This window comes from Opisthorchis viverrini (assembly GCF_000715545.1).
Source record: "Opisthorchis viverrini unplaced genomic scaffold opera_v5_166, whole genome shotgun sequence".
Taxonomy (NCBI): Eukaryota; Metazoa; Platyhelminthes; class Trematoda; order Opisthorchiida; family Opisthorchiidae; genus Opisthorchis; species Opisthorchis viverrini.
This window is the reverse complement of record NW_008751820.1, coordinates 572228-594534: the sequence shown is the minus strand read 5'-3', so window position 1 is coordinate 594534 and position 22307 is coordinate 572228. Positions and strand designations below refer to the sequence as shown.

Below are 22307 nucleotides of genomic sequence, written 5' to 3'. Positions count from 1 at the left end.
GTCCGTATATCTGCACATTTCAGAACGTGCGTGTGCCATCCTCTCGAACGTCGAATACCGCTGACTTCCCGACATCCCACGCTACAGACGTCTCTCAGCCCTTCCTGACTAGTTGTGTTGCTGACTTCCCGACATCCCACGCTACAGACGTCTCTCAGCCCTTCCTGACAGGTTAGTTGTGTTATGGTTTCATGACCCACAGAAGAGCGTGATGCTACCCACTTTGAAGTCAATTGTGATTTTTCATTCTTGGGGTTGTCCACGGCTCACCTTCTCGCTAAGTGTCTCTAGCGAAGGCACAGTGGTCTGAGCCAGACCTGGATTGAGACGAGCGATTTTTTCTGCCGAACATACGGGCCGTTCTCAGGCTTATACGCAAGACAACACTACAAGCTTTGTGATGAATCAAGCATCGCGAAGCTGAAAATGCGTCCTGCTTATGAGTATGTATTCTTGCTTATCATAAAATGGATTTCTCTGGCTCGTAGACTGGGCGGTATGCATCCGTTTAACCTGCTGCGTGTTCGCATATTTCGAAGAATGACAAATGTGCGATAATTTTCATCCGTTTGAAGTCTTATTTTGGCGTTCAGAGCTTTTTGTCCCCTCTCCAAAGCGTTAAAAATGTTGTTCCGAGATCCGTATGTTAGGATTCTGGATGCGCTCACGACGTACGATGTATGTCAGAACTGTTCACTGTTCCGATTTAAGAAATGAGTGGGCTTATGCTGCCGTGCACTGCACTCTTTTGCCTGGAATCAGACGTGCATGGAATGACTGATGTGGCTTTTAATCTGGTGTACATTGTGATGTCTGTTTGCATGTTTCTCGAGTAAACATATTTGGACTTCGAAGAACGGTTGTGAAACATTTGTCCACCCTATGTTTTTGGCCTTCTGTTTAGAGCCGTCGTGGTTAGAGACTTCGATCTCAAGGGTGTTCCAATACGAGAGTGAAGCAGAACACTCAATACGTTGGAGAGGAGCTCGTGAAATATGGAAGCACAACGTCAGGAATTTCCGTCGAGCGTTTTTTCTTAATGTGCGTGGTCATCAAGGCACCGGCTAGGCGCTGGATGAGTCTGTTTGTTGTTCCGCTGGATGATTCTGTTTGTTGCATCCCAAAACGAATTTCCTGGAGCTGCGGTTCTTCTCAGTCACTAGCTATAAGGCATCAGTCAAAAACCAACATGATTTACACTGTTGTTTTGGGGTCATTTGGACATATGCATCCTCGTTGGAGTTCAACTTGTATCAAATCGGATGAGAATACTTAGCCATTGCCGCGCTTACTTGAGCTTATGAGGCGTTAATATTCACTTTCTGACGGTTCTGGAGTGCCAGGTCTGAATACTGCTTGGCTCGATTGGGTGCTTCGATGTGAATACCCGATAATGAAGTCTACTACAGATCAGCATCGAAGATGATACACTTCATTGTGCTGTGGCCACATTCGTTGTGTGGCCGCACGGAAATATGTGATGGGGTCCTCAACATCCTTCTTGGGATCTTTGATTAGCCCATAGGAGATGTTAAACCAGAAGCTCATTCACGGATAAAAAAACGAGGATTTTAAAGACATTTGCAAAGCTAACGTTGCGAAAAATTTCGCAAAGCATCAAATTTGTAGACCGATCGGGTTCGCCAGACCTCTTAACGACAGCGAAAATTTCCTAGTTTGACAGCCCAGACAAGGTTGGATTGAAACATGCCATCATATTTCTTCATCCAACTTTCAGAAGCCCGTCAAGTTTTAGACGTCTGAGCTATCGGCAACGTATGTGAAAGCCCTATTCATGAAACCATGAAAATCTACGCAGAATATCCTTGCTTTCATTTTGGAAGCTAAAGCTGAACATTTGCACCTTGTGGTGGATGCATGTCAGCTACGAGAATGAGACTTTCTAAGGGATATTTGATAACTGCACTGAGTCCAGCGCACTCATGTTTTTGTACACAACAGTACCACAGGCGATGAAGCTTTCAGTATCTGGTATTCATTATGCAGAATCCATTTGACAGGAGGCAGGAGGCGGCTCTCTTGGGCCCCTTCTTTACTCCGGCTTGAAAAGCCCAGTCACTGGAACAGCTTTCCGTAGAACGGGGTTTACTCACCGGGTACCAAACGTTTTGGAAGAAACTATAGGCGTCGCTGGCGGTTTTCTCCCGTCCCATCTGTGCAGCGTGAAGAGCCCCCATTTGCTTAGTTTGCGCTTATTAGCTTCAGAGGTCTGAACACTTTATAGCCAGCATCTGCATGAAGAGCGTGAAGGCGAGGTCGTTTCGTCACCAGCATGATTGTGGCGCTGAGGAAGCAGGCATGTAGATCCCGATTTTTCAATTTGTAAATCCTACTTAGAGCATCTTCAGAGAGATTTTCGTGGCAGTTTTGGGGTTAGTCCTGGTCGTTATATGGCTGTCAGGCGTGCAGCAGATAAACGACTTGGGTCCTCCGTCAGAACCATCGCCGTCACAACCTACTCGAGACAGGCACGCACCGAATAGTTTGATCATCGACACTTTCGGTTGTGAAGGGACTATGTCCGTGAATGAGCGGAATCACAATTTTTATCACAGTTGAAAGTAATTCTGGGATTAGCAGTTCGGCAGGATGCAACACATAATGACTTCCANTGAATGAGCGGAATCACAATTTTTATCACAGTTGAAAGTAATTCTGGGATTAGCAGTTCAGCAGGATGCAACACATAATGACTTCCATGGCTTCAGTAATCCTGAAAATAGAAAGGACGCACGCGAAGTCACCAGTGTACCTCAAGAAATATAGCGATCCGAATCCAACCAGAAGGATTGGGCTTGAACGGGGACCACAAAGGCGCTGGAAGGCAAAACTATCCAAAATCAGATGAGACCTATAGTTGACGTCTAGTTAGACACAAAACGGACTGGAAACTGTATAATTTTGGGCAATATGGAAACGAAAAGGTATTTGTAAGTGTTACTCTGTTGCCTATATCGTATGAAGGTCGAGCACACCATAATCATTGTTCTTCTTTTATCCACGCCTCTCGTGCCACAGACAAAAAGAAAAGAAGTGGAGCAAATATGAATGTACATGACCCAACAGTGGTATCTTAACACGGATTTCTCCCAAACCCTTCTTTTGTGACAAACATGCTCGTGTTTATGGACAGCTTAACCCAAGCTAAGGACGACGGAATATGGGATACCATATTTTCCGACTTCTCAAAAGCATTTGATAGGGCCGCACACGTCCGCCTGCTTCAAAACGCCAGACTTGCGGGATTCAAGGAAATTCCTACACTGGATCAAGGCATTCCTATCAAACAGATCACTTCGAGTGGGAACAGGCTCCACACTTTATGACTGGTCACTGAAAAACAGACTACCGTTTAACCTACAAAAATGTAAAATGCTCCGTGTAGGGGAGCCCTTTGCATATAACTATACGTTGCGTCTACAACCACTTTCTTGGACTAGTGAAGAAAAAGATCTGGGCGTGTGGGTCAGCGGCTGTTTAAGAAACTCCTTGCAATGCACAGCCGTCTACAAGAGGACCTCACAAGTCCTGTCGCTCCTAAAACGGATTTTTGGTCGTTTCACTCGACTGGCACTGCCCCGAGTAATCAATACCTACATCCGACCAACCATGGAGTACGCTATACAAGCTTGGTCACCATGGCTTCAAAAAGACATAATTCTTCTACAGCGAATATATCATCGAGCCACGAAGCTGGTAATTGGATTGCATAATAAACCATACGAAGACAGGATTGCCAGTCTCAACCTATTTGACTTCTACTATCGGCGCATCAGGGGAGACCTAATTCTAACATATAATATACTGAAGACACCTAATCATCCGCTGGAAGACCTTTTTGTCCGACGTCGAACACGAACGGGCAGGAGGCATAACTTTTCGCTCGCGGTACCTCACTCGAGGGTGAACTGTCGACGGAACTTTTTTGCGGTCCGCGTATGTTTCATTTGGAACTCCCTACCTCCCAATGTTGCACATTCGCCGAGTTTAAACGTTTTCAAGAACAATTTAGATGCATATCTTATGTCCAAACCGAATCTGGAACTGTTTAACTCCATGTGATACTCAGTAAAAATTACGCATATTTTTTCGTCCCTTTGTGTATATACGTTCACCCTATGGTCGTTGTAAAGTTGCTTGCTTTTTAGACCATTAAACCTTGAATTAAGCTTGAAGTAACCTAACCTTTTCCAGCGCCGGTCTTCAATGGGGTTCCTTGAGGCTCCGTTCTGGAACCACTGCTGTTTCTGATCTATGTCAACGACCTTCCAGACGTTCTTGCAAGTCATAATCTACTTTTTGCAGACGACTTGAAATCCTGGAGTCCCAGTACCAGTGTCCTCCAAGTGGAAGTAGGGCCGCAAAGCAGTGGTCGTCGGACTGGCATCTTCCGCTGAATGACGAAAAGTTTGTCCATATGACGTTTGGGGGAGGTCCAGCGAATGCCTTCGTCATGCATAGTGAGAAAGGGCCAGAAAACGCAATGAGGATAGACGCCAAAATGGATCAGACAATCTGGCTCTCTTCAGACTTGTCCTTTTCACCGCACCACGAGAACTCCGATCAAAAGCATTTGTCGATTTACGGATGCCTCGGCACACCTACCGTATTACTGGCATAGAATTTCGAATACTCTGTGGGGCCTACGTCAGACCGCTCCTTGAATATACCAACCAAATTGTCTATTCAGGACGCACGAAAGACGCCAACCTCATTGAGAGTGTCCAGCGAGCCGCTAAGAGAATGGTTGCCGTTGTCTACGAAACGCGTCTCGCGATGCTGGACCTCTTTCCCATAGAGTAACGTTGCCTCCGAAGGGACCTAATCCCTACATGTGCTCTGTTTGAACAAAGCATGGCCAACAGGTTTTTCGCCGCTGACCCTGCAAACACATGGCGGGCGCATGCTGAGATTTTCAAGACCGGAGTGCACACATTCATTAGGCGAAATTTTTTCTCATCTCGAGTAGTAGCTGTGAAGAATAATCTTCCTTCGGCGGTATTCCAAGCTCCTTCTAGAATCAAGCTCAAAGCACTATTAGACACTTATTTATGCGAGTCCTCGCGCTGGCAACCTTACTGCATCGCCCTGTGAACATATAGGGCAGTGATACATCCTTTTTTTACTTGTGCTTTTCAGGTAAACGACAGCCGCTGAACGGCAAGAACGAAAATGACCCAGGAAACTTGGATATCAATCCTTGAGTCCGTGGGTGACAACAGCGATTCAGAGTGATATAATGAGCAGTAACATTCAATTATAATTTATTGCGATTAGGGGACATTGTGCTTTTACTACTTTCCCCAAACTGGTTTTGCTATCACAACCGGCGGATCACCGCCAAAACCGAGTACAAAGCCAAGCAACGTTCCTCGACTTCGCTGTCCCGGATGCCGAATTGGGATCACCGAAATGACCTAGCTCTACTGGAACTTGAACAGATAAGACTGTGAAGCCGTAAGCTAAATTTCAAGGTCAGCCTCAGCATTTATATTTCAAACTGCGTCGTGCAGGTATTCTCGTCCGTCGTTGGGCGTTCTGATGGGTACTGAGGTGGAAACTAACCCATTTCGACCGGGTGGGGAGTTGTCACTGGAGGCCGATAGCATCCTCAAAAATTCAACGATCCTCCGGGATACGGTAGGTTCCTATGTTGTTTTTCTCTGTAAAACTAGTGGCTTGTGTTGAAGTAGGGACTCCATCTGTTTTTCCAAGTAAGAATAAAACGGGACCAATAATTTCATTTTTTGTGAATCACCGATAGTCTCAATGCTTCCGCTGATCCGTAATGTCATCGCTCAGTGGTGAACCACTGGGATGTTGCCAGTTCAACGCTTGACCGCCTAACTCCAAGCCACATAAGTCTGGTATTTTTTAGGGGGGGCGCTGGTTCCCCCACACCCTAACCTTAAGGGGTCTAGAACTGTGGATTTTCTAGTCTACATTTCCTGCCGCGTCGAGCGTTTAACCGAGCTGTGGAGTAAATTTACCCCAATGCGGATGTGGATATCGCATCAAATCAGATTTGTAGTGGATAACGTGAGCAAATACCAGTTCAGAGTAGTGAAATCAAGTGGGATACAACTCATCGTTCGTTGGTACAGTTAGTTATTACCACCACAATAAATCCAAAGCGATCTCCTTCCTGGAATCTTCCTGGATATATTCCTAGATACTTTCCATCCCGTCGTAGTCTGAAAGGTAGATCATCGCTCGTTAATTCACTGCCAGCGTAATTCGACACAGCAAGAAGGGAACACGCCTTTCACGAGGTACGGAATTTGTATTGTATCCATATTTCTTTTTCGTTCATTTTAAACAAAAGTGATTCGGTATGAAGAGAAGAGGAATAAGCTGAGATTTTAGTGAGAGATAGAAAGTGGTACAATTTGAGTAATGATAAGTTACAAAGAAAGTACCAAAGTACAATGGTCTGAAGGATCACCATAGATTGGCGGCACCAACACAGCGGGACAGACCCGGCCAAAGATGTAAAGCAACCCGTCCTTGAGTTTCTTCCCGCCATCTGTAGTCCAGGCCGTTACAAAACTTCGAATACCTTCAACCCTTGGTCTCATTTCCTCGCGACCGGCGGACACCCTATCAATGTAGTGGACCTTGACCAGTGTCACGTGAAGGTAATTCTGTATGTGCTTCAGCTTTGTAACTTCCGAGGTTATTTCCGCTATTGGTCTTGGCGTTCGGGTTCGTTGTACGGAAGCCAAAAAACAATTGGTGTGTCAGCTTTTATTCCGTCGGTCATTATTACTTAAATTCACAATAAACAGGGTGGTTTAGGCCATTTTCATGCCGCTTTTCAGACGTTGCACACAGTCAGTGTGCTCATAGCTTTTGTTCTTTGGATGAAGCCCCCATCAAAGACAGCAGTATCATTGTTGACACTGGTGCTTCACTGCCGTCCAACCACAAAGTTTATTCGATTATATTTATAGTTTCAGAATGAGTGGGCGAGGCAGGGGGCTGGTGCTAACTGATAGCAGACATTCTCAGGTGTTTACACCAAGTACTCAGTATATTCGGCTCGGAATTGACAACGATCGACCACCATTTTTTGCATTATCTTCGGCAAAGCAGAACGGGCTCACAGGGGCCCCGTCCTGGGATGCAGACCACACGAAAAACACCTTAACTTTCCGTAATCTCTTTCGGGGCCAAATCACGTCCTTTTCGGGTTTTGCACCATCCTAAGGGAGACTGTTTCGGAATGCCCACTACACGGCCGAACCACCGCTGCAGGTGGTGCTGCATTATTTTCCGCTACTGGAGTAACTGCACGACCGGATACCCGTTTTCCGGATGCCTCGTTGAGAATCCTTTGAAGCCATCTAACACTATCCATGCTTCCGGGGAAATCAGTGGTCAAAAACCTTAAGTCGCCTCACATCTGTCCGCAGAGGCCATGTCTCGCAGCCGCAAAACAATACAACCTTTACCGTAGCCTGGTGCACGTGGCCTTTGGGATCCTGTGATATGGCTTTTTGACGCCGAAAGTGACGCAGTTTGCCATCAAGGTTAGGGTCTATGAGACTCGTACACTTCCGTCATAGTTGTTTCATCCACTGAGGTGTGTAAAATTCTCCGCAATCGTCAGTGCTTATCCTTGGATTGCAACCCTCAGAGACTGCACTTTCCAGACTGTAGGAGCGAGTCAGGAAACGTTGAGCAAAATCTTGACAGCGAATTATGACAACCATTACCAGCAACACAGATGCGCTTTATATTACCGTTTCCCTGGATGGGGACCCCAAGGCGGGACACGTCGAATGTTGAAAACGTCGGCAGACATGGCCCGTATGCATCCATGCTTTCGCCTTCAATGAATAGCTTGCCCCTCAGATCTCCCAACTCAAAAGTCCCCTGTCAATCTTGGATTCACGCGCCAGTTATATTAGCTACAGCTGAACTGTGAATAATCCCATGCCGGATTTTGAATACCCGTTTGGTGCTGGTTTGAATTACGCCACAGTGATAATGGGGACTAGAAGCGCCTTGGTTTGTCCCAATACACCGTCGACGTTCATGGGACTCTATGCTTCACACTCAACGTCCACTCATGCCGTACCGTCGTGCGTTGACTGAAAGAATCACAGGAGTTTAATGCATCAAGATTTTTTTGCAGCCCTCCGGATTAATCCTGTTTCCCTCTACGAAACTGTAGAGTTACATAGCCCACCAATTTATCAGCTCCCTCCTGCAATGCGCAGCTACCTCCCCCTCCCCCCAAATCATCGGTGAACGAAACGGCGGCAGTTGCAACCATTGTACGACGAGTACGCAGTTATTACGGCTGACAATGATGATGATGATGACATAGCCCACCAAATGTTAAGTCTGACAGAGTGTGTGTAAGAGGTCAATCTCAGGATCCGATGGACTTGAGTGTTTTTGGCTACATCCTTCCTGCTGCCGTGCAGTCCCCACGGCGCTGTGCTAATTCTGGACGCGCCTCTCGAACAAAGGTCGTGAGGCGCTGTCGACAAATTCACGCCATGTCATGCTGGTTTTTCAGATACAAACCTTTGTTGATGCAACTGGAATTATTCAGTCGTCAACCCGTCGCGAAGAGGCTGAACTTTGCCGTGGTGCGACGGCTGCCGGTTGAGCCATAATGGCGGGTCATCTGTAGCGAAAGACGGTAACTAGATTGAGACTGAGTAAGAGGTCTTCAATGAGTGCAACGTAGGTCTTATTCTGACTGGCCTGATTCTTCTGGATGTACCCAGTTTGTTTTCGTCGTGTGTGTATTTCAGCTTTGTGTCGAACTCATGGTGACGTCGATCTTCTCATTGTAAACCACTTAATTCCTAGGATAGTGGATCAAATGTCTGGTTATCGGTTCGCAGTGTTCTCTTCAAGCTAATGCATCCGTTGGATAGGAGCTGCGTTGTTTTTTATTCGCCAGAGAAGATACGAATGCTCCACTTTCACATTATCAATCTTCCCCTTTTAAATCCGCTTGTTTTGAACGCAGCGGCACCATAGGCACCGAAAGGGTGTTACAGCCGAAGGAAAAAGTTTTTCAGTCATGGACTAGCCGAAGGAAAGAAGTTTTCAAGTCATGGACTTGGTAGTCGCCGTTCGACGCATGACTAGCCGAAAATGACTGCAGGGCAGCGTAACTTATGGACTGTGACCAGTTGATTTTCCGTGAAATCCCTTCGGTGTACCTCAGCATTACTGACCTGTTGTTCCCATCAGACCCGGTAAATGTTTCATTGGCTCCACTGATCAAGCACATGGTTTTTCGAAGGCAGCGTTCACGCCTTTGATCCATGAAGCAAGATAGACCGAAACGCAGTAATGGACACACTACCGTCGATAGCCAGAGTGAAAGTCACTTCGACGGAACAAACGATGAAGGTTAGCAAACGCTACCCTGACCTTTCATATCTGAAAAGTGACCTCGCATTTCGGCAGTCCACCGCAACTTATCCAGCCGCCCAGAGAGTTGAACTTATCTACTATGTCGATCGGTTTATCTGCAAGCACGAGGTTCTGATTGGCAAAATCATCAGCGTACTCAATATCCACGAGGTGATGGAGGCACGTAAAAGAGACTCAGGCAGCATATAAGTTGCGAAGTCGAAAGTGAAGGGGGGAAAGAGCACTTGGAAATCAAGATAGAGTTTACTCTAGACACGTACGTGTCCACAGAGGAAGAATATACAACCTTTATGATGGTCGACAAAATCAAAAACAGCTCTCGGATGGTGAAAAACTGTCATTGTTGTTCGTTGGAGGACGCAATTGTCAAAGCCACGAGGCAGCGGATGTTAGAGTTCTCTTGACAGAACCTATTCAGAGGCAATGACTCAGCCTTCTGACCCGCTTGGCTGCAAGGTTTTGTGTGACGCGGAGGAGCAGAGTAAGGTATAGATGCTTGACTTTTGATGTTGCTGCGCGTAGCGGATGTGTTTGGAACCACATCGGACTCATGACAAAGTTTATTTTTTCCCACCGTACTGGATAATTCGCCAGCGATCACGGTCGACTGCACGGAGTGTGTGGGTTTTAAGGCCGACCTTTTCCAACTCGTCCCTCTCACACTTTCGCCCTGTTAGAGTTTACAGACCCTCGTTATACGACTTCTCACAGTACGGGGACTGATTTCCAGCTGGTATAACCTACGCGATTACACCATCCACGACGTTGGAATCACAGCCTTAGGTCGTGCTGCCTGCATCATATACCATAGAAATCCAAAACTCTTTCGGTGTGTTCGATCACCAACAGTCCACAGGCTGGTCATATCGCCCTTGGATCAGATGCTTTAGAAATGGTAACTGTCTTGTATAACCTGCAGACGAACCTATCAGAGTGGTTGGTAAGTTCGTCTATCTAGATCCTTTCTTATTTGTTTCTTATTGGGGGCGAGATGGACCAAGTGGTTAGAGCGCGAATTTACTGACCGGAAGGTCCGTGGTTCGGACCCGACCTCTGCCACTCGATTTCCCCGGTCTAGGCATGGGCAACCTGTCAGAATCCCAGCCCTCGTGCCTCCTTCGTGTGGCATGACAGCTAGGCACCGAAAGGGTGCTACAGCTGGACGATTTCCTGGAGGACTGGTGAAAGACGAATTGCTTCTCTGGTTGGAAAGACCAATGCTGCGGTTACCAGGCTGTATCATTTGTCACCAATGTGACAAGTTCGGCAGTCTTGTCTCTTTTCATTCTAAGGCTTCAAGTATAATTGGATAAGCGACACTGAAGCTTCAGTCCCAACAGTGACGCTGTTGTTTTTGACCATGATGAGGGTTGGCGACCGATGGGTCTGACCGCTACGTGCAGCTCTTCGGTATCTCCGATACACCTCTCTTGTGTGTTGGAAACATCAGGCCAATAATCCAGAGGTACGCCAGCTTGTTTTCGTAAAGTTAATTTTCCTTTGAAAGTTCAAATGACTACACTACATGGGTTTCCCCTTTAAGGACGTGTACTTCATATGTTAGAAGGCAGTTTTCCAGAGTTGGAAAGGATGGTAGTTACAGTGAAAAGAACCCATCTACAATTTAACTGCGTAGCAACCGCCCATAACAGTCACGGTTCTGGAATGGCCCCTTAGGTTTCCGATTTTGGCACTTCACATTGCTGGCTGTAAGCGATTTAGAAAACGTTTTCTCAGACCAACCATTATACCATTTCTCCTCTGAATTTGAGAGGCGTGCATATGTTTCAGATAAATATGCAGTCCAGCCCACGACCATGAACCTGGTTACAACACATCGCTTTTTGGTGTCATGTTTTGACTAGCTCTGTGAGCAGCTGCTGTGGAGAAGCTTTAATATACTTTAGTGTGTTGGACCGAGTTGGCCCAAGTGGTTGGAGCGCGAATTTACTGACCAGAAGGTCCGTAGTTCGAACCCGACCTGTGCCTCTCGACTTCCCCTGTCTAGGCTTGGACGACCTGGCGGTATCCCAGCCCTCGTGTCTCCTTCGTGTGGCATGGCAGCTAGGCACCGGAAGGGTGCTACAGCTGAACGATTTTTCACACCTTAGTGTAAACATCGGGATGCCCGAATTTCGAGAGGAGGAAAATGTCCAAAGTATTGGCAAATTCAAGAAATTAAAACAGCGGTAGCTCACAGCGTAGATGTATCATTGCTGTCGGACTCATGGCGAGGATTTATTAGTGCACAGTGTATGCACTAATAAAAGTTTTTAATATGGTTGACAGTGGTGAGTTAGAACACGTATAAAAATAAATGCAATGCGAGAACAAGTCGAAAGAGAAAAGCTCATCGTTTGTGAGGGCTTTTTGGTGAAAGTCCGGACGGCGGGAACGTGTTTTCTCCTCAGTATGGCTGCTACACGTATTCCGTAATTGTCCGTGGACTTGTGGAGAGTGGTTGAATTCATGCTACCTATGCGCGCGCGAGTCCGTGTTTGTTGTTTGTGTTCGGTCTTCCTATATGTAGCTACGTTTGCGTGTTCGTGGGTTTCAAGATATGACTTGTTGCTACACGTGTCAGACGGTAGGCAGTCAATGTCAGATGAGTCACCCTTGTGTGTCCTGACTTGTAAATTTAGGGCAAGAAGGCGAGTCCTGAGATCCAGGGAGCGACTGTCAGCTGTGTAGTCAAGTGAGCCGCGGTTGTGTGGCGTGATTTGTGAGTGTAAGAAAAAATACAGATCTCATGCACTACTGAGTGGCGGTGAGCTGTACTGTCATGTATGTGAGTGGAGTGATGGCTACGAAGTACCTTTGAGTAAGCTACGGAGGCACTTGAAAAGACGTTTTGCGTTCTCATTAGATTAGCCTGTTCTCTGTGGGAACCGTCTAGTGCGGGGTATAACTGGCTTTCTATCTCTAACAAAAATTGATTTTACACAGCCTTGTAATGCACCTGGTCAGTATAGCGAAAAAGCGTTCACACTCCTCTGAATCCTCGTGATAGACTAGCATTAGAACTATTCCGTACGTTTCTTTGTGCCTTTCCTCAAGTAAATCTTGGTGTTGGGAATGTGCAAAACTGCTTTTGAGCACTTGTTGCTGTCGCTGATAAAAATACAGTAGCATGACTGCTAGGGACTAGCAGGGTGTTACAGCTGAACGATTGATTTGATTGATTATACGAAAACAGTTCTTTCATTAGAAGACGATGATCACGCGTATTTTCGATTTCTCATAATCCCCCTAGGTCATTATTAACGACCCTTCTCTTCGTCGTGCTGCTAATGGTTCCGCACTGGGCAACGAGACCCCCCAACATCCGATTAAAACGTCCTCCCACGGAGATTCCTTGCACGCCTTTCCCCCACGGCATACGTCCAATGGTCCTACACCCACTGACCCTTCATCGCTAAACGAACCAATCACCTGTGAGGTCGTTGTCGGTCACGTTTCATCCGTGCCTGCTCCGGGTTCCGGCGAGCAGCAAAAAATTGAACACGTGCGGATCCAAAACACTGCAAAACCTACGAAGTGCTGCGTCTTGCAGTGAATACTTTAGGCAATTGAGATGGCCAAGTTGCTTTTTTCCATTCTGATGCCTTGTTCCAAGTGAGTTCTGGTAAAACCGCGGCTATAGTAGTTCACCGTTGTTCAGCGATTCAAGCCGATTGGGCTGTTTGCCATTCATTCATTCATCCATCTCTCTTGTTTGGCGTTAACATCCTACTATCCACCTCTACAACTGATTTCGTTTATGGAACAATGTAATACGTACCCGTAGGAGACTGTCCACTGGGACCAGTTTGTGAATCAGTTTGTTTGGTCTATGAGACACACCCCCTTGCGATCACCTTTGTCATCTTCCAATTTGTGGTGTTCTGAATTACCTTAACTCTAATTGAGCCGTTCTCTTGAGTCCGCGATTGACGTGTGTTTTGCTTAAGATTGTTGTTGATTGTTTTAATCAGATGTTTGACCACCAATGCTTCAGAAGCGTTGCTGGTGTCAGATAGCGGAGACGAATTCGTAACCAGGTAACTAGAAAACAGGTATTTCGCTGTGCGATGGGTATATCGGTCGCGGGAAACATCCAGCACCATCAACTGCGGCTGGTCAGCCATGTGCTACACATGCTGAAAACACTGTCTACCGAAACAAGTTTTTCGTGCCTCCTTCAGAATACCACATATCACGAGATGGACAACTTATGACTTGGCAGAAGGGTTTGGAAGAGTTTACAAAGAGTTTGGGGCGAGATGGAACAGCCTTGTAATGCACCTGGTCAGTATAGCGAAAAAGCGTTCACACTCCTCTGAATCCTCGTGATAGACTAGCATTAGAACTATTCCGTACGTTTCTTTGTGCCTTTCCTCAAGTAAATCTTGGTGTTGGGAATGTGCAAAACTGCTTTTGAGCACTTGTTGCTGTCGCTGATAAAAGTACAGTAGCATGACTGCTAGGGACTAGCAGGGTGTTACAGCTGAACGGTTGATTTGATTGATTATACGAAAACAGTTCTTTCATTAGAAGACGGTAATCACGCGTATTTTCGATTTCTCATAATCCCCCTAGGTCATTATTAACGACCCTTCTCTTCGTCGTGCTGCTAATGGTTCCGCACTGGGCAACGAGACCCCCCAACATCCGATTAAAACGTCCTCCCACGGAGATTCCTTGCACGCCTTTCCCCCACGGCATACGTCCAATGGTCCTACACCCACTGACCCTTCATCGCTAAACGAACCAATCACCTGTGAGGTCGTTGTCGGTCACGTTTCATCCGTGCCTGCTCCGGGTTCCGGCGAGCAGCAAAAAATTGAACACGTGCGGATCCAAAACACTGCAAAACCTACGAAGTGCTGCGTCTTGCAGTGAATACTTTAGGCAATTGAGATGGCCAAGTTGCTTTTTTCCATTCTGATGCCTTGTTCCAAGTGAGTTCTGGTAAAACCGCGGCTATAGTAGTTCACCGTTGTTCAGCGATTCAAGCCGATTGGGCTGTTTGCCATTCATTCATTCATCCATCTCTCTTGTTTGGCGTTAACATCCTACTATCCACCTCTACAACTGATTTCGTTTATGGAACAATGTAATACGTACCCGTAGGAGACTGTCCACTGGGACCAGTTTGTGAATCAGTTTGTTTGGTCTATGAGACACACCCCCTTGCGATCACCTTTGTCATCTTCCAATTTGTGGTGTTCTGAATTACCTTAACTCTAATTGAGCCGTTCTCTTGAGTCCGCGATTGACGTGTGTTTTGCTTAAGATTGTTGTTGATTGTTTTAATCAGATGTTTGACCACCAATGCTTCAGAAGCGTTTCTGGTGTCAGATAGCGGAGACGAATTCGTAACCAGGTAACTAGAAAACAGGTATTTCGCTGTGCAATGGGTATATCGGTCGCGGGAAACATCCAGCACCATCAACTGCGGCTGGTCAGCCATGTGCTACACATGCTGAAAACACTGTCTACCGAAACAAGTTTTTCGTGCCTCCTTCAGAATACCACATATCACGAGATGGACAACTTATGACTTGGCAGAAGGGTTTGGAAGAGTTTACAAAGAGTTTGGGGCGAGATGGAACAAGTAGTTAGAGCGCAAATATACTGACCGAAAGCTCCGTGGTTCGAACCTGACCTCTGCCTCTCGACTTCCCCTGTCTAGGCTTGGGCGACCTGGCAGTATCCCAGCCCTCATGTTGCCTTCGTGTGGTATGGCAGCTGGGCACCGAGTTCTTTCTACAGCTGAACGATTGGGTGCTATTGGTGCGGTAGGACTTACAGGCCGGAGTGACTGTGACCCCTCCTGCGCTTGGTGGCACAGCGAACCGAAAGGGTTCTACAGCTGAACGATTGGGTGCTATTGGTGCGGTAGGACTTACAGGCCGGAGTGACTGTGACCCCTCCTGCGCTTGGTAGGAGGCACAGCGAGAAATGGCGACTGATTGATGTCCGTTATATTTGTGCTATCTTTCCAGGTTGAGCGCTTTGAGGTGTAGACACCTCAGAATGCTTAATATAGGTCACCACTGGGTGGCCTTCCTCAACCGCTCTTTTTTCATCCAAAGGCTTTAGGTAGAGTTAGATCAACTTTGTGGTTGTGCAGCAGTGAAGTGTCAGTATCAACACATGAGACGTTTTATTTAAACCGAGAAGCACTGTGCGGGTGCTTCATTCTTTTTGGGGATCACTAGCAGTGCGCACCTCTGAAAAATCAGAGTTTCGAACCCATGATCTTTTGGCCAGTTGTTGGACACTTGAACGTTTGGCCCAGAACAGGATGGAACTGCACTCAACCTCCAGTCACGGACACGAAGTCAAGTATTGACTGAACTCCTGAGTGTCGAAAAGCAGGCTCGTTGAACCGATTTGCTCTCCAGAGACAAAATGTTGCATATGGGGTGACCAGATTCGAAATCATCGGGGACACAAGTACCTTGCAGTTGAATGTGAACCAAGCACTGACATATTCATGCAGTATAGCTACCGATGTGTAGATAAAGACTATTGGTCGCTCAGCTTGGAATGATGGACTTGGGTTCATTCGCTGAGCTGGGAAATTCGGTTGCAAATTTTCCGTCATCAGTCAAAGTGATGTCATCAATGTGACACAGTTCCACTCGAAATATCACCCCGACGTTTGCAACCAAACTGTCCAGCTCAGCGAACAAGTCAACGGCCAGATGGAATATTTTGTTCGACCGATCATAAATCCTTCCGGAAGACTGGACAACTTCCAACCCTTGAGTTTGGAACTTCGTTAGAAGTTCCCAAAATGCTCAGCGTTTCGTTTTTGTTTGGACCCATTTGGCGAGTTTAGAGGAATCATATATATACCCCCGGTTAAACGTCTTAGGTCTTACGTACAGGCTCACTGACTGGTCGGTTCGGTCAGCGTTTTTTCATTTTGCGTGAAACTTGGCTTTACGAGCCGTTGAATTAACCATCATTGAGTACCTGAAATGTTTTGTCACGCGATGAACTCTTGATTTCGTAGAGAACGTTATGAAGCCTCTGATTAGAAATTCGCATACTGAAGAATTCACACTCGCCTACCAAGTCCCAAATGAAGGCTCTCGGAGTTCCGTTCGTGTGTTTGACGGTAATACTGGCATGTTGACCTCGGAATCTTCAACCGAGGAAATGACTGAGCAACATGAGAAAAAGCCCGAAGCAACCGTCTGCTCCTGGTCTTTACTTTTAATCGATTTAAGCGCAAACATCTTAAAAGCAGGTATCGTTCAGCTGTAGCACCCTTTCGGTGCCTAACTGCCATGCCAGCCAAATGAAGCACGAGAGCTGGGATACTACCAGATTGCCCAAGCCTAAACATAGGGGAAATCGAGAGGCAGAGGTCAGGTCCGAACCACGGACCTTTCGGTAAGTAAATTCGCGCTGTAACCACTTGATCCATCTCGCCCTAAAACCAGGTATGGGGTCGTTGAATTATGTGGGACAATGGCTTTTTATAGTCCTCTGACGTTCCCATTTGCCCGAATTCCTAAGTGAACAATGGTCGCGTTGTTTTATCATATTCGTCAGAAAAGGAACACCTGCAACGTACAGTATCTGATTTTGTACTGTGTTGGCTTTTTCCTAATCAAAACTGATTTGTCAAACCGTAATTGTCACGCAGTCCAGTTAGTTGTTCCACAATTGTTCGTAGTTTTTTGTGCGGACATGACAACCACATGTTTGATACAAATGGTGCTTCCGCTTTCCAAAAGTGCATGCGTGCGATCACGTGTTCCCATTGTGCAACAGTTTTTGTAGGTGCTGTTCTTTCTTTGCAAATTGCCCTTGGTCGAGTTTCTGGTCACGGGTTACGTGCGTTTAATTTTCCACCATTGGACACAGTGCTTCTTTCTAATGCATGGAACTGGGTTAATCAATTTTCGGTCCTCGCTTTATAATTAAGGAGCATTCGAAATTCTAGACCGATTCCTTCACTGAGCTGGATGCCTGCGTTTTCCACGAAACTTTTGCGAGCGACAGTTCGCTTATCAACCGTCATCTTCGTTATGTCATTATCGGACTTTACAACCAAGGGCTCTCTCTTAGAATGATAATCACACCCATGCAATTAGATGCCTATCTCAGAATTACTGTCCGGTGGCATCCTGCGCACTGGCTAATTCGGGCATACTTCCTCTTATGGAAGACATTGGTTGTACAGATATGTTTTTCAACTCAACCATCACCCGAGTCCGATTCCTTGTTTTTATCGTCGATTTTATTGGAGGTTCATCGAGTGGTCCGTCATCATCTTGTTCCTTTTCATCATTGAACACCATCGTTGAGTTGGATAACTACGTTTGGAAAGAGCGAGGGAACTGGTAACAGGTGCTAAATTGGATTTTAGCTGTAGGTTTGCTGTGGACAGACACCACCTGCAGTCATTATCTACGTGTTTTAAGTGATTGCGAGCCCCCGCTTCAGATAACTGCTTTATTGAGAACAGGTGAGTGCAGAGAGCGTCGCCGTATTTAAATCGCAGCTTTGACCTTGAATCCAGACTATCTGGTCGGTGTTGACTGATTGGTTGGCATTGCTTCTAGGTCACGCACTCGGAGATCGTCTGTCGTCGCTGATTGGTTACCTGAATGCCCAACTGATAACTTGCTGTTTTGGCCCGTAGACTCGGTGGCCTTCCTGAAGCGATTTTAGCGGTGTAGTAATAAAATTATAGTCTTTCACCATGCCACTTGAAGAAAGCATGAGGGCTGAAATATTGCCAGATTGCCCAAGCCTATACAGGAGAAGTCGAGATGCAGAGGTCGGGTTCAAACCACAAACCTTCCGGTCAGCAAATTCGCGCTCTAGCCACTTGAGCCATCTCGGAGCTGGTTGTTGCCAATAGTTTTCGAATGCTTGGGTTATTTTCAGGATTCTGACCTTCCTGGCGCATTCTTTTGACCTGTCAACCTCAGACTTCCACCGGTGGCTGATTTTGAAGAGCTCTACCTGTTTTCCGACTCTGTTGGCGTCTCTGTTGCAGCAATGGGTCTGCTGGGACGGACAGATGAAGCAGTGGCTTTTGTTTCTGGTCCTTGAAGGTCGAACGATTCAAGCAACAGGTTGAGATCTGAATACCCCTTCCGCAATCAGTCGGCCTTATCTGGTTTAAATACCTTTTCCGTATTGATGACGCTATAAGTCACCCGACCGATTCTTCTGAGGATGATTCCGACACACCAGTTTCCAGTGTGTTGGCGATTATCCCTCACATGTACGTTACTTTTAGATCGGCACGTCGACTTTCTTCGTATGGCTGATTGAGGGCATGTGGGTGTCGGCAGGATAGCGTCATGCGTGAGCCTCAACCGCCTGTTCATAAAATATGCTGGAGGGTAGCCGCTACGAGAGTGTGGATTGGGAGTTGCTCTTTAGTTCTGCCGTGGTACCTACGGAACCCTCGACCATATGACTGCGGATGGAATGGAATATACGTGACGTCATACCTTCGGGCGATACCACCAAACCGGCGGGATGGGAACAGCGTACCGTTGTCGGTGTTGAAAACGGATGCCGCAGTTAAGTGATAGTTGCCCTCCTTGTCTCCGATGTAATAAAAAAACTCGGGCCAATGGTCCTGATGCGGCTTATACCCGGATGTCCATTATGAAACGTGTCAATCCTCTATGCCAAACTCAAACGCGTGTAATAGACCGGAGTCATCAGCATATTTCAACTGGATACGAAAACCAAGGGTGATGGTCTGTACCGCTCACAAGAAGAGAAAGAAAAGTATGAATAAACTGTTCTATGACAGCGGGGAAGTACTCAACGCACAACCACCAACACACCGCTACGCACTACTACGCTCCTCAATAACGCACTGATCATGTCAGCTCGATTGGTGGTGAAGGGTTTGCAATCAAATTGCCCAGCTCAGCGAACAAGCCAACGATCACTATCTACGCTTACTGAGCTACCGACATTTTCCTCTCCTCAGTGGAAGGCTTCAGCAGTTGTCCTGCGTCAGGTGTACAAGATGAATTCTCCAATCCTTTGCTGAAGTGACAGCGATAGGTAATCGGCTCCACACAGTTTGCCCGCCTTCATTCGTTCATGTTCCTACACGCTTCTGACACTGTGCCAGCCCAGGCAACAAACTTGGTGGTGTCCGAAAGTTCCTGATTGGTTTTTTCTAGTTCAAGGATAGAAGAACACATCTTTGTTTTTTGGTCACCTACCCTCTTCAGGACTCGCCACACTTCACGATAGCTTTCACTTCCGAGAATCGGATTGACATAGACCCTACTGAGGCGGCTGATGTGTAAGCTCTTCGACCTCTGCACCGCTTCTTTTCTTAGCGCATTCCTTTCTTCCGTAGATGCTTAATTGATGGAGAAGGGAACCTTCCATCGTTAATGTTGATGGAGACCGCTCCGTTTAGGTAAATAGTGTCGATGAAAAAGAATCAGTGGTCAGGTATTTTTGGAGCCAGGCGTAATTAATTGGTCCGTGAACCCAAAAGCAAGGATTGTATTCCAACGTTGAGCAACTAATTCACTTTTGGAAATATTCGAATCGAACATTTGTGGAACGCAACCAGTCTTTTTTCTCATGCGTCGCGGCATCGCTTTCTCCTAGGTAATAAAGGAGACAGGACGAGCAACTCGAAAAAAATCGTACACCTATAGCCGGGTGGTGCAATCTTCCAAATCAAAGCAAAATAACTCTGTTGTTTGTGTGACGTTTCCGGACTGAACTCGCCGGACGAGCAGACATTCCCACTGATCAGTTCGGGGATTTGCTCTACTTCCTGGCAATAATGTCTAAGAAGAACGGTCCAACCAGGTCTTTGTTTCCCACGCATGCTTGGGAAGTGTCATCTTTGGCAATTTCTCACACTGTGATCGAATTCCTTTTATGACTGTGCAAAAAAACAAATTTTAAATAAATGATATTGCTCTACTTCCTGGCAATAATGTCTAAGAAGAACGGTCCAACCAGGTCTTTGTTTCCCACGCATGCTTGGGAAGTGTCATCTTTGGCAATTTCTCACACTGTGATCGAATTCCTTTTATGACTGTGCAAAAAAACAAATTTTAAATGAATAAATGATACAGATGAGTTGGGAAGCCCTCAATAGTGGATTTTGTCTAGTGTGGATCATTTGTCTCCACCAGACTTTATGGGCACCGTGGTCGAAAGCTATTGGCCACGGATCCTCCTACACCGATACAACTCAAGTTTCACCTGCATATAACGACCGGGCGCGCACGGTTCCACACAATGTCTCTCGGCGGAAGACGGAATCATCGTCGGTGATGGAGGTTGGTCATCATCATCATCATCAAAGACAGCAACACCAATGTTGACAGTGGTGCTTCACCGTTGTACAACCATAATTATGTTTAAAGCCCTGCAGTGAAAAGAAGAGAAAGACGGTGGAAGGGGAGGCGATTTAGTGCTGGCCTACATCAATCATTTTGAAGTGTCTACACCTCCAAGCGCTCAATCAGACAGTCAGGAAAGGAAATAATGGGACGAACGAACCTAGCATCCTTTAGCCGCCATTTCTCGCAATATCTCCAGTCAAGAACAGGTGGGGTCATGGGGACGCCATCCAGGAAGGCATACAACACCCAAACTGTTCGTAATCTCTTTCACGCCTTTCCGCCAAGTCATGCACTGTCCACCTCGCGGCTTGTGCCATCCTGAAGGAGGCACGGAGAACAACACTCGTCTCGGTAGACGGTGTTTCGGTATGCATAGCACATGACCGATCCACCGTAGTCGATGATGCTCGATGTTTCCTCGGATTGAAGTACCTGCTGCACAGCCAAATACCCGTTTTATAATCACCTCGTTACTGACACGCTGACGCCATCCTAAACTAACCACGCTTCTAAGGAATCGGTGGTCGGGAACTTGAAGATGCCTCACATCATCTGTCCGCAGAAACAATGTCCCGCACCCGTACAACAACACTGCCCTTACTATAGCCTGGTACACACGACCCTTAGGATCTAGTGAGATGCCTTTCTGACGCCACAATTGACGCAAATTAGCAAACGTGATTCGAGCCTTTGAGATTCTTGCACTGACTTCATCAGACACACTTCCGTCAGAGTTAATACAACTACCGAGGTGTGTAAAATTTTCCACGATCTCCAGTGATTCTCCTTGAATTTTAACGGATGTGTTCGGTGACTGCAAGTTCTGAAGCATGACTGCACGCTGAGGGTGCAAGACGCATGCCAAAAATAGTATGATGGTGGTCAATTGATTCAACAAGGCTTGTACTTCGCCTTGGTCTTCAAACATGAGAGCAATGTCATCTGCTTACTCCATAACGACGAGGCTCTCACCAGCAACAATTTGAACTCCTGGATTTTGAAGACCTTCCAGCCTTCACCTCATTATTTCACCAATGACGAAGTTGAACAAGAACGGAGAGAGTGGATATCCTTGCCGGACATCACTTTTTGTAGAGAGGCTTTTAGAGAGCTCACCATGCACCTTCCCCGGCCCGAAGTATGTGGAATATAGAGATCGGATTATGTTCACAAACTTCTGGGGCATACCCTGTTGAGCAAGGGTAGTTAATGGCACTGACCGATGGAGGCTGGTGGAAGGCGAGTGAGTCTGAATGGTTCGAATGGAAACTTTATTCCCCACTTCATGGTTGCTGCTTCCGAGTCAAATGTTCTCGCCGCGAGTATGAATGGACGCAGTGGGTGGCCGGTCAAACAACGTCGATTAGTAGCTCTTTTACGGTGATTCCAAGTTCAAATAAATGAGTGGAATTAATGTAAGGTGTTCTACGCTCCAAACGCAGGATTGTCCGCTTAACTTCACTCTTGACTACTTTGTCCGTGACTAGTTTCAGTCAAATGGAGGGGCCCCGAATTGAGGTCACG

General features: G+C 46.5%; 1 protein-coding gene across 1 annotated transcript; it reads left to right on the top strand.

The window, feature by feature from the left end:
* Window positions 1–5529: 5529 nt before the first annotated feature.
* T265_07247 (hypothetical protein) lies at window positions 5530–18489 on the top strand (the record flags this gene model as incomplete). Its single annotated transcript, XM_009172721.1, has 4 exons — window positions 5530–5661; window positions 12680–12931; window positions 14005–14303; window positions 18366–18489. The coding sequence occupies 4 exons, from the start codon at window positions 5563–5565 to the stop codon at window positions 18487–18489; spliced, it is 774 nt and encodes a 257-aa protein (XP_009170985.1).
* Between the last annotated feature and the right edge of the window lie 3818 nt (window positions 18490–22307).